General features: G+C 50.0%; 6 protein-coding genes across 6 annotated transcripts; 2 read left to right on the top strand and 4 right to left on the bottom strand.

The window, feature by feature from the left end:
* Window positions 1–529: 529 nt before the first annotated feature.
* BP5553_06136 (uncharacterized protein) lies at window positions 530–1,424 on the bottom strand (the record flags this gene model as incomplete). The annotated part of the gene is made up of 3 exons (XM_032014759.1): window positions 530–943; window positions 997–1,154; window positions 1,229–1,424. 3 exons carry the CDS (start codon window positions 1,422–1,424, stop codon window positions 530–532), a joined length of 768 nt encoding a protein of 255 aa, XP_031869440.1.
* Window positions 1,425–1,669: 245 nt separating this feature from the next.
* Window positions 1,670–2,971, top strand: BP5553_06137 (Serine phosphatase 2A activator; the record flags this gene model as incomplete). The annotated part of the gene is made up of 1 exon (XM_032014760.1): window positions 1,670–2,971. The coding sequence occupies one exon, from the start codon at window positions 1,670–1,672 to the stop codon at window positions 2,969–2,971; it is 1,302 nt and encodes a 433-aa protein (XP_031869441.1).
* Window positions 2,972–4,546: 1,575 nt separating this feature from the next.
* Window positions 4,547–5,581, bottom strand: BP5553_06138 (Uncharacterized protein; the record flags this gene model as incomplete). The annotated part of the gene is made up of 1 exon (XM_032014761.1): window positions 4,547–5,581. One exon carries the CDS (start codon window positions 5,579–5,581, stop codon window positions 4,547–4,549), a length of 1,035 nt encoding a protein of 344 aa, XP_031869442.1.
* A 2,402-nt stretch (window positions 5,582–7,983) lies between these two features.
* Window positions 7,984–9,083, top strand: BP5553_06139 (Mannan polymerase complexes MNN9 subunit; the record flags this gene model as incomplete). Its single annotated transcript, XM_032014762.1, has 2 exons — window positions 7,984–9,003; window positions 9,063–9,083. 2 exons carry the CDS (start codon window positions 7,984–7,986, stop codon window positions 9,081–9,083), a joined length of 1,041 nt encoding a protein of 346 aa, XP_031869443.1.
* Window positions 9,084–9,784: 701 nt separating this feature from the next.
* Window positions 9,785–10,315, bottom strand: BP5553_06140 (UBC-like protein; the record flags this gene model as incomplete). Its single annotated transcript, XM_032014763.1, has 1 exon — window positions 9,785–10,315. The coding sequence occupies one exon, from the start codon at window positions 10,313–10,315 to the stop codon at window positions 9,785–9,787; it is 531 nt and encodes a 176-aa protein (XP_031869444.1).
* Window positions 10,316–11,528: 1,213 nt separating this feature from the next.
* BP5553_06141 (Uncharacterized protein) lies at window positions 11,529–14,276 on the bottom strand (the record flags this gene model as incomplete). Its single annotated transcript, XM_032014764.1, has 1 exon — window positions 11,529–14,276. One exon carries the CDS (start codon window positions 14,274–14,276, stop codon window positions 11,529–11,531), a length of 2,748 nt encoding a protein of 915 aa, XP_031869445.1.
* Window positions 14,277–15,709: the final 1,433 nt, after the last annotated feature.

Here is a 15,709-nt window from a genome sequence, read left to right on the forward strand (position 1 = left end):
TGCGCCGAAGGTACGTACTCCCTACAGTAACAAGCTCTCCGCATTTCAAAAGTCCAAGGCTAATTTGCCATGTTCTATTGACTCTATTGGGAACAGACAGCAGATGAAACGTCGAAACGGCCAAGGGTCCGCTGACTCGAAACCATATTCTTGGTAGACACGGAGAACTTGTAACACGGCTTATCGCTTGTTTCGCCGAGAAACACTGAAAAAGTTCAAGCTTCTTTTTTATTTCTATATTTGAATACATCTGCTTGAGCAGTGCAGTGCGCTGTAGGATTGCAGCCCGATCCTAGCTGTTGGCTTTGTGTCGGGGTCCTATACTTGAGCAGAAAGAGGTCACGTTCCTCGCCAGCTTGACATCTTGGCGTTTAATGCCCCCACAACTTGACGCGGCCCCTTACTATTTCTTCTCGACTCCTTTTCTTCAACATCGGCGACCTTCCGAGATGGGATGTGTTCCCGGAAATCGAGACGAGATTCTAGCCACTCTAACATAGATGTTCTGTTGTGGGCAACTCCTCCCGAATCACACTTTGTAGTGCAGGTCTGCGGCGATCTTCCGTTCCATAGCTGACTTGATAAACATCATCATGTCGCCTTTGTTATTCTCCAATCCCACGCCTTGCATAAAATTGTCATCGGCTGTCTTCTCACCAGAGCATAGCGCTTTCGCAGTCTCGTAGACCTCGTCCCATTCATCCAATGTAAAGCTTCCCTCGCTTTCTGAGAGTAACAGCTCTCCATGGGAGGTGAAACCCAATACGTGGACTGAATTGGCACTTCGGACCTGCTCGGGATTAGGATTTTGGATGAGGTTTCGAGATTCTCCTTCAGAGTTGACGGCAATCAGGACCGAAGTCGCGATCATGGCCAGCGGCGTGGAGGCGGCAAGTAGGGTCAAGACCGCGGTCTGAAGTAAGGTGGGAAGGATAGCTAGATGCTGGAGATTCAGTCAGCCATCAGACAGCCAAATTTGCCTGTACATTCCCATACCGAACCGGCTTGCACAATTTTTGCCCCCGCGGTATCATTCTCCGGGGTACTCGTGACTTGGAGCGTTACTTGGATCAGGGACCGAGGAAAATTATGGGTGAGAATGATTTGGCGGAGAGTAGATTGCAGGATCGATTCCAGATGTCGCTCCCGTGTGCCTAAAACAGGGCAGGTCAGAACACGCACTCTGGGTTCAATCCAACTGTGAGATGTGGAATGTTGTATACTGTACCTCCAACACCAGCTGCTGGGCGTACAATCACGTCAATTGCCGCTTCTTCTGGAAGTTCATCGCGTCGTTGAACCTCAATAGGGCCGTTGACAGCACCAATCACTGTGTAGCCATTCTGCGAAAGGGTTGCGGAGCCGTCTGTCCGGTGCAGATGTGAAAGGATAGCTGAAGGCTCAGCAGATGCAGAGTTCGTCATGATAGAAAATCAATAGTTCGCAGAATATTCAAGTTGTGCTGAGCGCTTCCAAACTTGTTATTACTGTATTGTCGTGCAGTTGCAAAAGAAGCTCGATTTTTTGGAATGACGCGCTAATGCAGAGCGGGACGACCCCCGCTGAGTCCACCAGCTGCTCCAGCCCCACCATCAAGCTTCATCTTCCTCTCTGGGTGCAGCACAACTTGACAAATCAACATATCAACATATCAACATAGGTCCTCAAAATGCCACCCACTACAGAGAGCACCCAAAGTAAACAATCGATCCCACCCGCAGGGATTCCCGATCTGCGGAATCGCCTTCCAAAGCTTCAACCTCGAACTCGACAACCTCCTGCAAACCCGCTCGAAGTACCAGAGACACCGAACTTGCCTCCTCCTCCAGACCCATCAACATCAACCCTGAGATTCCAGAAGCCCACAAGGCGGATCCTCTCACCACACGACCACGAACTCTTCCTATCATCTCCGACCTACCAGCTGCTTCTAGCATTCATCTTCGGTCTCACAGATTCAGTCGTAGACACGCCAATCTCTGCAGTGAAGGACGATGATATCAGCCCCGCAGTACGAAACATCCTCGATATCCTCGACAAGGTGGAAGATGTCGTGAATCAAAGCCCGCCCGAAGACCAAGGAGACTCGCGCTTTGGAAACCCAGGGTTCCGGGATTTCCTCGACTTAGCAGCTAAGGAACATCCGGAATGGCATAAACAGCTTGGCATCTCGTCCGATGATGCGATTTTAGAGACCTCTACATATTTCCTACAATCATTTGGCAACGGTACAAGGATAGATTACGGTTCGGGCCATGAGCTGAATTTCATGATCTGGCTGCTTTGTCTCTACCAACTCCGTATCATCACCCCATCCGACTTTCGACCTCTTGTCCTCAAGGTCTTTACTCGATATCTTGACCTGATGAGACTTATACAAAAAACATATTATCTAGAGCCGGCTGGATCGCATGGTGTGTGGGGTTTGGACGATTACCAATTCCTCCCCTTCCTATTCGGCGCGTCTCAGCTGTTGCACCATCCGTTCATACGACCGCTTTCGATACACCAGAGCCTTATATTAGAGGAATATGGAAACGATTACTTATATCTAAGCCAAGTGAATTTTGTCAACAGTGTAAAGAATGTTCAGGGTTTGAGATGGCATAGTCCAATGCTAGACGATATATCTTCGGCAAAGTCTTGGGGGAAGGTGGAAGCGGGCATGAAGCGTATGTTCGTGGCTGAAGTCCTTAAGAAACTACCGGTTATGCAGCACTTTATGTTCGGGTCACTAGTTCCTGCTGTAGAGGGTATGAGCAAGGAAGAGGAAGCTGGGGTTCCAGGTGAAGGGGAGGAGACGGAGGGTGGGGAAGTTATAGTCATGAAGGATGGAATGAAACATGTCCATCAGATGAACAGCTGGGGTGATTGTTGCGGTATTAAAGTACCAAGCAGTATTGCTGCTGCTCAGGAGATGAAAAAGCGGATGGGTGGAGGAGACGGGCTCCGGCGGATTCCTTTTGATTAGGATAGCCAATCAAGTTAATTGTAAAGACCTAATGATAACACGAGTAGACATTACCATGGCTTTCCCAATCTTGCCACCCGCAATGATTACCATTCTGTGAGTGCTTCGGTCGGGTAAGGCTGCATACCCCTCTCCTAGTCCCCCTCAATGACTTTCTGGTCTTCACGGCCGCTACTCAAGTTATTAGGGTCCTCGGAGCATGGATGAGCGAGATCAGTAGATGCTTGTGTTACGAAGTGCTCATCATTTGATGCTTGGAGTGGAAACGGCAATACCAAATGAAGATAGCGTTAATAAGTCATTACGGGCAATAATTTTTAAATAAGAAGGTAAACTGCATCACAAGAGCAGAGAACACACAATTCTATTTTATGATCAAATTGTCTAATACTTATCTATATCTCTTTCCCACTCTGGACAATACCGCCCTCTATATACGCTCTTGTATCTCTATACTCCTGAATAATAAACCCAGGGTGTGGAGGATAACGAGGAGGTCATCAAAAACCATATCTTATATGATCGGTCATAGAAGCAAGCTAAGTTCCTCGGGTGATGTATTATATAATTAGACGAGATAAGACGCAGAAACCGCTTCGATACTGGTAACGCTTATTGTCACAATAATGTTGCTGGTGGTTAGAGTCTAATGGGCCGTCGATTACACTTGATGTAGACGTAGTGCTCGTATCAAAGTCTAGTAAAACGTCTATAGAGTCCGTCATAGTTAAAGACCATAAGCATACAGCTTCTTCTCGTTTCTTGAGCTAAAAGCACTGCAAGTATAGCAGTGGGAAACAGCACAGCCGCGCTATTGTATGTTGTGCTCGAGTAAGTAGCATATTGAAAAGTATCATATCAAATTCAATAGGGAATGGCAGCGGACGATGACCGAGCGAGTAAATGAATAAGTGATAGAAGCTGCTTTGAAATTCTATGAGTAAGAGTATTCTGACTCTCATTCATAGTAAGGTCAATGGGACTTGGCCCTCGGAGTCATTATTGCAGGCTGCTCTCGATACCCATTAATGAGGTGGTGTTGCACAAGTGATCCGAGACAGAGTTGGTCAAAGCACAGCACTTCATACAATTCATGTGAATATTGTTTCTGCCCTTCCAAGGGGGTTATAATGGATTGTAATCAATCTATTAAGAGAATACTTCTCTTATCATGTACAGTTCCGGAAATAAAATAGCCTCCTTGCAATGCAATACCTCAAATGCGCCTCCATTACTCCTTCCATCCGTGAATGCAAACCGTAACCTAATAATTGAAAAAACTTTGCGAAAGGGTATCGTACATTAATAGCTGCAGCTAGGAAGGGCCCTTCAGAGTACAAGCCATTGCAGACAGTGGCCCTGGATCGTCCACCAGTACTTGATTTGAGATGACCCGCACATCAGGAAGCCTAGGAAAGCACGTCCTCAACTTTCCTTGGGACTATATCAATGAACGGTCTACATGACCATTGATTGTGAGCGAAATATATCGCGCCTGGCAATAATCTGATCGGAGACCGCCGACATCAGTGAATATCCCCCATAGACTATGTCTTTCGACACTCAGCCGTGTGATCAATCCTCCCAGATGGTATCCAGATTCAGATCCCCTCTCCTTTCTGCACCACAGACACTCCACCGCTTTCGTTTGTCCCTGCCAAAACCTGGTCCCATTGTTCTTCCGCGACCTACTGAAGGTTCATGGGTTCCCTTGGTCTTTAAATCGTCGCCACCATCCGCTGCATCAGCATCAGCCTTGAGTTGTGCTATCCGTTCTGCTTCCACGGCAGCTTCCTCCGCATCGGGTGAATCCGGAATGGTTTCTAAACTAGATATGCTTGGACTTCGGGATCTTGCAGAAGTTGGCGTTGAAGGTACAGAAGATGAGGCGAATGAACCAGGATAACTGAACGAGCCAGAATATGTATATGAATTTGTCCCGAGTAAGGAATCATTCAATCTTGGGGACTGATAGGGAGAGGATGTAATGGAACCTGGAGTCGTAGGAGCCGTGTTGATAGCCGTAGCATTCTGCTGAGCTAGATATCGAAGAGGGGAGGATGGGCGGCGTGTTCGTGGGAAGCTAGATGCGTGTGGCAAGCCTAGCACTGGGGAGCTGCTTCGTTCCGTAGCCCTTGGAGTGTGGTCGTCTGATGACGAGTCTGCCCTCTTCTTAATATCCCTCAAGCCTTGGTTTGGCAAGCCTGGAAAGACATCATCAACGGGCTTTCTCGGTGTTCGTATACGATCGGGAGATCCAAGAGGACTCGAGGGCCGCTGCTGGGGAGAAATAAGGAGGTGGCCGGCGGCGTTGAATCCAGGCATGCTTTGAGCTCGAGACATAGGAGGTGCAAGAGTGCTGGTCGTTGATTTTGACCTCAGATGGCCTCGTGAATATGGAGATGTGTTTCGGGGACGGTATGGTATCGGGGGCGAGGAAAATATTGGTGAGCGTGGCGACTGAGGGGTTGTATCAGTAGTACGGGGTCTCTTGGATGTCTCTCCATCGCTGCTCTGGATTTCGTAAAGTGGAGATTCCTGTAATCGAAGAGTTGGGACTGGGGAGGATCTGAACTCCTCCATCCTCTCGGTCTCTGGTACGGGCTCCATGATGGCGGGTTACCGTTCACTTGTTTGGGGGAAGAATAGAAACCACCTGGAGAACCTGGAGAGGTTGTCCCGAGGCGAGGACCCAGAAGTGAGAAGTAGGGAGTATTCGAGTCTCGGAACGCCTAGAAGGATTCTTCTGGGCGTCTATACGTTAGGGCCAGCATTCAGCGAAACCAGCGCGAACGAAGAGGGGGGAGATTGATGCTATGAAGAGCACAGGGGGAAGGCCAGGACGCGAGAGGCCATCTGCTCGAGTGGTCGCTGGGAATGTTGGTTTCGGGGAAAGGGAAAGTGACAACAATTGTGAGGAGTTGTCGAAGGTGATATGGTCCAGACTGGGCCAGCGGTGTGTACAGTACTTGAGCAGCCGTAGAGTGGTGGTAAGTCGAGGCCGAGCCGAACTGGTGGTTCACGATCACGATAACAGCGTCGGCAGATTCAGGCTGAAGCCCTTGATAGCCCGTCTAGTGGCAACTTACTGGTCACTGGCTGGTAACTGGTCACTGGCAAGAGGCAAGTTCTAGGGCCTCGCAACGCACCAATTAGAGGGTTTCCTTAGGGCTCTCTGGACTGTCAAGCGTTAAGCGTTACTGACATTTCGCAGTCTGGTACGCTATTGTACGGCGTAAGCGTTAAGCTGCAAGGGCACTGCGACTGGCCAGCGCCCTTGACGGTCACAGGGCGCCGAGGTGACAAGAAAGGGGTGTCCGAGAGAGTGAGAGAGCGTGGGCAATTAGCCCAATAGTGGAGGGAGCAATTTATTATTCGAGGTCAGCCTTCAGCCTTCCACATCCTCCAACCAACTCGATGCAGCTTGTTTACACTATTCAATACATCCGAGCACGACTGGTCATGTTTGTGGTCATCTCGTGCCACCAACGGGCCTGGAATGAGTCTCCAGCTGCCCGTTTCCACTCTACCGACGTACCAGTGTACGGCATCGTTGCTGCGCTGGCTCTGCCCTGCGCTCACCGTTGCATTATTCCAGACGAGTTCGGGGCTTGTTTGTTCGCATCTGACTCGTGTCACAGACCCATCGTGTAGGACTGTCTGGAAATCGTTCCTATGCCATTTTGATGCAGCGTTTCAACTCTCTTACTGTGCGGGTGGCGGCGGGGTTGATCTGCGGACCGTTCATTTGACCTTTGACCTTTCATTTGACCACGGCCGATCTATTTTAGCAAACTTCGAGGTACGGTATGAAGTACGGAGGGACGTGATATCTTCGTATTATCGGGTACAAGTACTTCCACTTTGCTTGCATGGATCCGCAATCAGCTGGACCCAAAAGCCCTTTTGATGTCTGGGTAAGAGGTACGGAAGTGGTACCAGCCGAGTCCAGAATTCGATATGGGTAGGGAGAGGCTATAGATATCGTCCAAAGTTTTATTATTATATCACATAACCTCTGTAATATTATAGATGCATCTATACTCTCTCTATACTTGAGACAATGCTAATAAGAATGATGACAGCCACAGTTCAGCATGGTCCCCATTGCCAAGCATGTCGAGATTGTTCAGCTTTGAGGTGAATACGAGTAATTTGAAGGTTATCAGGTGTATTTGAGATAAGGTACTGCTGAGGAGAAACCAAATCATCTATCAGGGCAATCACCTAAGACTGCTTGCGTTATGCGACAAAGCAGTAGATATATCACTTCTCTTGAGAAATACAGGGAATGAAGCGATTAATAAGACTTAAATTGATGGTGGATAGATATGACGATCCGGGCACGAGCTGGAGGATTACTTACCCCTGGCAAGATCCACCAGATCCAGGTCAAAAGATGATGAAAGATTATACTCCTTTAAATAAGCCATGTTCTCCTGTGACGTTCTATCAACGAGACAACTAACTATGGGAAAGCAGGATAATTGAACATGTCTCAATTAATAAAAGTTAGCAAAAGATAACAATGCATCTGGCAACGCATTCCTCACTGCAGCCAGCGTGGGCGGGAAACAACTTTGGCGATCTGTGAATTGAAACCGGCTGGCCGCTTCCCAACCTGACTATGCCTAGTCGGGATGATTGATTGAACGCTTCACAAAAGTCCCCCGTAAGCTGGACCTGTGGCTTCATCAAAAACCTCCTTTCCCACGCTCGTTGCACGCCTTCATCGCCCACCAATTCGCAGTCGCAGTAGCAGCATCTTGAAACCGCCGCACGTCGAAGGAAGATCTGCCATCTCTGCGCCCTTCCCAAGCACGAGACGCCGCGTATGCGGCCCCCCGCCGTCTCGACGCATGACCTAAACACTTAACTTCACCAACATTTATCGATCCAGGACGCTCGACCGGAGGGACTACGGCGCCATGGGGCCAATTCGATCACTGCGGCGCACCAGCCCGTTAACAATAATTGTCGGGGTAGTGTTCTGTATAGTGATATTTGTCTTCATGTTATCACCATCGCATAGCGACTCCGCTGCTTCACGTTTACGAAGAGTCAACGCTGCTTCGAATCCTCTCTCTCCGCCGACATCTCCTTTCAGAAAGCAAAATGAAAGGACAGCAAATGGCAAACGAATACCGCCTCCAGTGGTACATTACTATATGAATAATCTGACGAGCACGCGCGATCCTGTTGCCCATCGAGAGACCGTCCTCATCCTGACACCGCTCGCACGATTTTACCAGGAATATTGGGACAACCTGCTAGCGCTATCATATCCCCATGAGTTGATTACGGTGGGGTTCATAATACCGAAGAACCGTGAAGGAAACGCGGCAACAGCAGCGCTTCAGGAGCAGATCACCAAAACCCAGAAATATGGCCCGGAAAAGAATCGATTTGCCAGCATCATTATCGAAAGGCAGGATTTCGACCCTCCACTGGCTTCCCAGACCGAGGCCGAAAGGCACAAGATGGAGAACCAGAAGGTAAGGCGGGCGGCGATGGCAAAGGCTCGAAATTCGCTCCTGTTCACAACGCTTGGGCCGGCCATATCCTGGGTTCTGTGGTTGGACTCGGATATCGTCGAGACTCCTCCAACCCTGATCCAAGATCTTGCATCGCACGAGAAGCCGATTATTGTTGCCAACTGCTTCCAGAGATTTACGGATCCGAAGACGAAGCTCCCTGCCGAAAGGCCATACGACTTCAATAGCTGGCAGGATAGCGAGAAGGCGCAAGAACTAGCGGCGGCGATGCAACCGGATGAGATTTTACTCGAGGGGTACCACGAAATGGCTACCTACCGAGTGTTGATGGCGCATATGGCAGAAGTGAATGGGGATCCAAAGTTCGAAATACCTCTTGATGGTGTCGGAGGGACAGCATTACTGGTCAAGGCGGATGTTCACCGAGATGGAGCAATGTTTCCTCCTTTCGCATTCTACCATCTAATTGAAACGGAGGGATTTGCGAAGATGGCGAAGAGGTTAGGATGGGCTGCTACAGGGCTGCCAAACTACAAGGTATTTCATTTAGACTGATCCATATTTGGAACATTTGAACTAACAGATCTTCCTCCCAGGTCTACCATTACAACGAGTGAGATGTCTGGCAGAGCCACTCTTACCTTCAAAGCTAGCTAATTGACAGTGCGTCAAGCACTACGCGAAAGGCATATCACATCTGTACTTTAGGGACGGGGGGCTGTACAGACCAATGGAGGAAAAAAGGAACCGCGGGCATCAAGTTATTTTGTGAAGGGCGTTTTGCGGTATAACATCGATTTGATTGAGGTTTGATGAGCTTTGAGTATACAAACGTATACCGTCATAGAGGGGCGTCCAGCTTGAAAGTCATTTTCCTGTTTTACATAGGAAGGAGGCTTAATGTAACATTTGAACCATATCATAATGCTTGCTTCAGTCTTCGTCCTGTGTCTCTTGACTAAATGTAAATTTACGCAATGGAGTTTCGAATGACTTTGCTTAATGACTGATAGCACTCTGTGATGGCTCATAGGATGATAGTTGTTCCATAACAATGCAGGTATATACGCTCTCAAGGCTATGCCATAAATCATTCTGTTGCGCTTCATTCACATCCAAGATATCCATGCTGCCAAATCGCGCTCATCTTGCCGTCTTCCCTTCCGACTCAAGAAATATCATATAATGCCCAACCCACAAAACCATCAAACGCCCTTCCCGCCTCACAAAACCATCGACGTCTATTCCCCGGCCCCCGCCTCGCAAAAGGACCTATATCCGATTTTCTATACCTTCCCCCTTTCTACCAACATCGTCGTCATCTCCCCTCATTCCCCTCCACCAACTCCCCCGCAAATCGGTTCTCACCAGTAAAGTACCCCACCAAACTCCTCACACCTACACTATCACCCTGCCTGCCCAGCGCAGCAACCTCCACATTTAAGGGGCTATCCACGCCGGGCTCCCCTAACAACCTCCCCACAGCCTCCAGGGCGCCCACAATCCCAAGAACAGGTGTCCAAGCATCCTTCAGCAAATCCAGACATATATCGCCCGTCTCCCACTTTACATTCGGATGGCACACCCTCGTGACGAATTTTATCTCCGGCGGAGCGATGGGGTATGTAGGTGGGACGGAGATGGAGAGGAGCCAGCGCCCACCGGCGTAGCCTAAGAGGGACGGGTCGGCGATTAGGATTGCGTGGAGGGAGAGCACGTTGGAGGGAGACGTTGGAGATAGAGCTTGGATTGTGGGGTGCGGCGAGGAGGAGAATGCTGAGAGTTCGGTGAGTATCCGCTTTGTGGGTGTCGTTCCCCTGGAGGATGATTTCGATGATGTGCTGGACATTGTGTTTGAGGGACTGGTGGGGTGTGCTCTTACGGCGAGGGAGAGTGCAAAAGGAGGATATGCGTGTTCTTCGAAGGGAATACTATGGACGGTACGGAAGGAACTGGGAATGCTGGCTTGGAGTTCCTGAGAAGTTGTGGTTGATGGTGGTAGGAAGTCGGAGCTTGGAGTTGGAGGCTTGGAGCTTTGATAACGAATGGGACTCGCTCTGCCGAGGCTTGCGGACGAGGCGACGACTGCCGGCCCACCATGACAATTGTGGTACCTTACGCCGATATAGTTCAGTTGGGATAAGGCATGTGAAGTGCCAGTTTTGGAATCTAACGCTACCAGACAATGAAAATGTTTTATATTGAAACGTCTTCGATGTCTAGCTTGAAGATGTTTCCGGCTGTACGAGCGCTGAGGTATGTGTAGGACCTTTTGCCTTACCCTGCCCAAGGTCATATCTCCCGTCTGAGGAGAGATTCGGACTTATATTTAGATGTATATCGGTCACTGGTAGAACTCGAATTGCAAGACATTATTTTATGTAAGATATATTCATTATGTTCGCATCAGCATCAATGTGCGAGCGTCCCTGGTGTACAGTGTCCAGGTTCTTGCTCGAGAACATCAACCCGTTGCCCTAGTCTTTAAAGACAGTCCGGACGAGCAAGAACCAGCGCCAAGTATGCAACTTCCCCCATTCCCTATCATCGCAAGCCATAAGACCGAAGTGAACCGTATTAGGAACCCTTCGTTTAACTTGGGCGAGCGTAGCTAATGCAATGTGGAGTAAAAATCAAACGCTAATCCATCCCTTATGTTCCGCGCAAACAATCCATCGTATCATTAAAAATGTGAGATGCGTCCCCAGACGGTTTATCGCTCTAGCAGTCAACAATCTTTCTAAATTCCACCGACGTGGAGATGCATATGCTGGGTCTCGCATCGAATCTGTAGACGTTGTTCTGTGCAAAGCCATTTGCTCAATGCTAGAAAATCGCTCAGGCGCTGTAGCAACAAATGCAAAACTTGGAGAGAACTGGAGATGAGGTGGCCTTAACAGAAAACAGGCGCGTCAAAAACATTTGCCCATAATGTAACAGAGCAGCATGTGGGCGGCAAGAACGCATCGCTATGTTCGGTCCCCCTAGAGAGTCTAGAGAGTCTAGAGGATACACAGCGGATACATTGTAGAGTGGCGAGGTTGGTAGTCAAGCTGACACATTCAGGAAGTCTCCTTAGGCTTCCAGAACTGCATCATGCGGCTGATTCGCTTGCTCTTGCTTGCTTTCTCTTTCTTTTCCATTTCGCCAGTCGTTGGAGGACGAGATTCAATAGAAAGTTTGCTCTTCTCCCCGTGGGAACTGCTAATCAAGCGAGATAAACTTGCCATACTTGATCGTTTGCGACTAACAGCTGCAGATGAAAGCGACGCTGACCGCTGTCCATCCCGAAATTGAGGGTTGTGGGCGCCCCGATAGCCACTATCCCTGGTCATAGTTGAATTGCTGCTTGTGAGAGATGGGACATCATCAACTGAGTACCTCACTTCTGGGCCAGGTTCTCCTAGCAGAAGCGACTGGAACCCCTGTTCATCGGTAATTGAAGATGTAGCAGTGGAGATTCGTTGGGTATCGTATGAGAATGGTGATCGTGGCGAAGGGAGCGAGGACTGGGTCGTGGAGCGCGGACTTGTAGGTGTGAGGTATGGTGGGTGCAGGGTAAACGGCTGAATATCGACAGGCGCAAGTTCTTTTCCATGATCGGGTTGGAAGGGTGGTGTTGCCGTCGAGTCGGAGGATCGTGCTCTAGAGTCTGGCCTGGAAGAAGAAGAATCATCAATGATCTCTACAGGGTCAGTTGATTCCTCCATGATTGGTTCGTCAATCACTGAGATAGCTGAGTGCTCAGATTTGGCGATGCGACGATCCCCTTCACTCAAGCTACTGCCCTTTCGCTTTACTCCACGATTCGCGGAATTTACGTCGTCCTGGTCTATGTCCATGTCGTTATCAGCAACAACATCCTCCGCGCCTTCAATTTTGATATCGATTCCCAATCCAGGATAATCATCATCTTCGAGAGTGTTACCCGAATCCTCCTTATCCGATGAAGCTTTGGCATCTTCCCACTCGTCCTCTTCGTCTTCTTCGAATACATCCTCCATTGCCATTGTCGAGCTACTTCCCAGACGATGAAGACCAAACCTAGGATTCTCAAATTCTGGTGCGCTCTCCGCACGTCGATGATAGTGCATTCCTGGGCCGGCAAATCCTCCAATACCAGCAGCACTATGCATCGCTCTCTTCTTGGTACTGCCTTTCTGTGACACCTCCCAGTCATCGCCAAAACTCGATGGGGTATTGAAAGGACCTAGAGCAGCATCAAGATCAATCATAGGGCTCATGGCCTCTTCCTGGGGGGGAAACTTTCGTGGCTTCCAAGATGCAATATTATTATCAGGCTCTTGGTTAGGAGATTGTTGTTCAGGTTGGTTGACGTCGGAATTTGAAGGATCGTCCATCGATGCGTAAGATCTGTGCGGCGGGGTAGGTGATCGACGATTCAACTTCTTCTGGCTTCGTTGGCGAGTTTTCCGTGAAAGTATAGATCCTGCCCATGTCCGGACTTTCTTTTGTTTCTTGCTCGGCTTCCTGGAAATTGACGATCTCCGGGAATTGGACGGCTCGATAGATTGAATTGGTATGTCGGAGAGTGCGATTTCGGGGTCTGCAAGAGTCTCTAACTTCGCCAGCTTGCCTTCCTTCCCTGTAGATTCGGCGCTGGTGGGGCGAGACTTTGGGGATGATTCGCCAGAGTTCGAATCGTGGCCGAAGAAAGTCCATTTCTTAGCTGATCGAGGGGTAGAAGGAGCAGAGGCCGACAGTGCCACAGCATCCATCAGCAGCGGGATGGAGTTACGGCGCGTGGAAATATCATCAGCCTGTTTAGACTCTCGGTCGAGGATTGGCTCTGCGGTGCGCGGACGACTATCCATCATAGTCCGACTATTAGACAGCATGCTACGCTTGTCTTTTGAAGAGGGCGAGGCAGTGCCTGCTGAAATTATTGATGACATACTGTTCGTCACAGAATGGCCTTGTCTCGCAGTGATGGTCGAAGAGCTGTCGGATGAGATTATGGACAATGGGCGCGGGATGAATTCGACATTGTCTGAGAATCCAACACGAGCACGGTTTAGTGCTTTTAGTGGCGTGCTTCCCGTGCTTGTGCTGCTTTCGGTAGCCGTTGCAAGATTGGATCCGTCTTCCGCGGGCTGCATTGTAGGGTTGGCAGGCCCAGCAAAAGAAGAATGCTGCCGGTCATGATCTCCTGCAGGGGAGCAGGGCGCGGAATTCCCTCGGATAGCAACTGGGCTCGTCGGTGGCTTTAGGATCATAGAAAGGTCGTGGCCGGAAATAGCAGCTGATCGAACGTGCCTATGTCCTCGTCGCCCTTTTGGGGGTCCAAAGCCAGTCGGTGGAGGCAGTACCCCGTCACCTTTGGTGGGCGATGTTGACATGAGGCCATTTGAACTAGTTTTGGCTCCATCTCCTCCAATGAATTCGCTTGTGCCTCTCTGGTGGAGGCCAGGTCTCGAGGGGATAGTTCTGGACCGAGGGGAAGGAGGTGGACTATTTGTCGACGCACCGAAGGAAAACGCAGGAAGCTCAGGTGTACCAGCGTCGTCGGAGTCACCCCCATTTAATCGTCCTGAAGGACCTCTTCCTCTTACCTCGATAGCGGACATTGGGCGTCTGCCTGTGGCTCTCGAGAACGAAGACGGGGCCGACGTTGGCGCGGCTCTGGCAGGGAAAACGAAGGAAGGAAGAGGTAAAGGGCCATTGCTTGCGCGATGAGACTGTAGTCCCGGCGATGATTGTCCAATGGATTCAGCTGTAGAAGGGCGAAGGTCAAGCGGATTCGAGCTAGTCGGAGGGCTTTGGTGCCATTCGGATTTTGTCGCGGCCATGGTTCCAACGGCGCACGGCAAGCCTCGATATCCAGCCTAGAGCGATAGCATGAAGGTCTGAGTTTAAAGAAATTGAAGCGGATCGGATTCCACAATGGCAATTGTTCGGAGTGGTGGGATTGCGAGAGGGTTGAAAGGTGACCAGTCGTTGCCTGGGCACCCACAGCGCCGGGTGCGTAAAGTGAGCCTAGCAGAGAAATCTTTGGTTCAACACAAAGCTGACAAGTCAGCCCGCATAGCAAACTAGCTCCGCTTGCGTGAGGGTATGCGTATTGTGTACGTGTTGTGGTTGTGGTTGTGGTCGTGGTCGGCGTTCTCTCAAGATCGGGTTCGGTGAAGGGTGGTTCTCGCAGTCAGGGCGAGGTGAGATTAACAGCGCAACGGCGACGAGATCGGACTGAGACTATGGCTGTGCAGCCTTGTGAATATCAAAAAGGAGCGTAGGGTAGGGAACGGACGGCCGGAAAACAGACCACTCTCTTGCGAAGAGAGACGAAGGGCAGCGGCCAAAAGCAGCCAAAAAGATAATAGATGTACAAGTACGTTGCTGGAGAGGACTTGTGGATGAAGGAGGAGGATCAGCCCGGGCAGCGCTGCACCACGGGTCCTGTCGCTACTGTCGCTAATTTGCTGCGGTGTGTCTTATACGCTTAGCGTGCACTCAGTTCATCAAATGTTTCTTCGCTTGGGGGGGGCGCTAACGCCGAACTGCCATCATACCAAGGCGGAATCGCTCTACTCCGTCCTCAATCAATCATTTCACTCAGCGCACGAGGAGTCTGATAAGGGATAATAATGCGAGCGCAATATGGAATATAGCAAACGCTAGGTAAGTCCCGATACTACCTACCTGCGAAATATATATTTCTAGGATGACTACACGACACTACACTTCAACTGCACTTCTGCTTTCTCGCAACCACGCCTTGCTAATCTGCGTGTCTAGAGCCAAAGGAATCAATCTCATCTTCGTAGTGGGAACACTCGAAACATCGAGGAGATATGACACTCCTGAGCCACCGCATATCCCTGTGGGATCACCGCCAACGCCACCGCAAGACGATCGCTGAATGGTCGATACGGGAGATACGGGAGAGACGAAGTATGGAGATCATGAGTAGTGGCTTCTCCACACAACAACCGCAAGGTGGAATTGCAAGGTGGAAGTGCGCTACTGTGCTCCTCCTGTGCTGCTGCGACGGTGTTGCTACTCTGTTGCATATCTGGGCATGCATTTGCCTCTCTGCACAATGCTACAAATCCAGTCCCTCAAGCCGCGGGAGGCGGCCGGCAGTCTTCTCCGATGTTGCCCCCTTCCCTTCCCTTCAATTCCTTCCCCTTTCCCCTCCCCCCGCCCGCGAGCGAGGGGAAAGGCGTGCATCTGCCTCTCTTTGAATTTATCCCCATCCACCCCCTGACCGATCTTGCAGAAG

This window comes from Venustampulla echinocandica (genome assembly GCF_003357145.1).
Source record: "Venustampulla echinocandica strain BP 5553 chromosome Unknown scaffold_3, whole genome shotgun sequence".
NCBI classification, from domain to species: Eukaryota; Fungi; Ascomycota; class Leotiomycetes; order Helotiales; family Pleuroascaceae; genus Venustampulla; species Venustampulla echinocandica.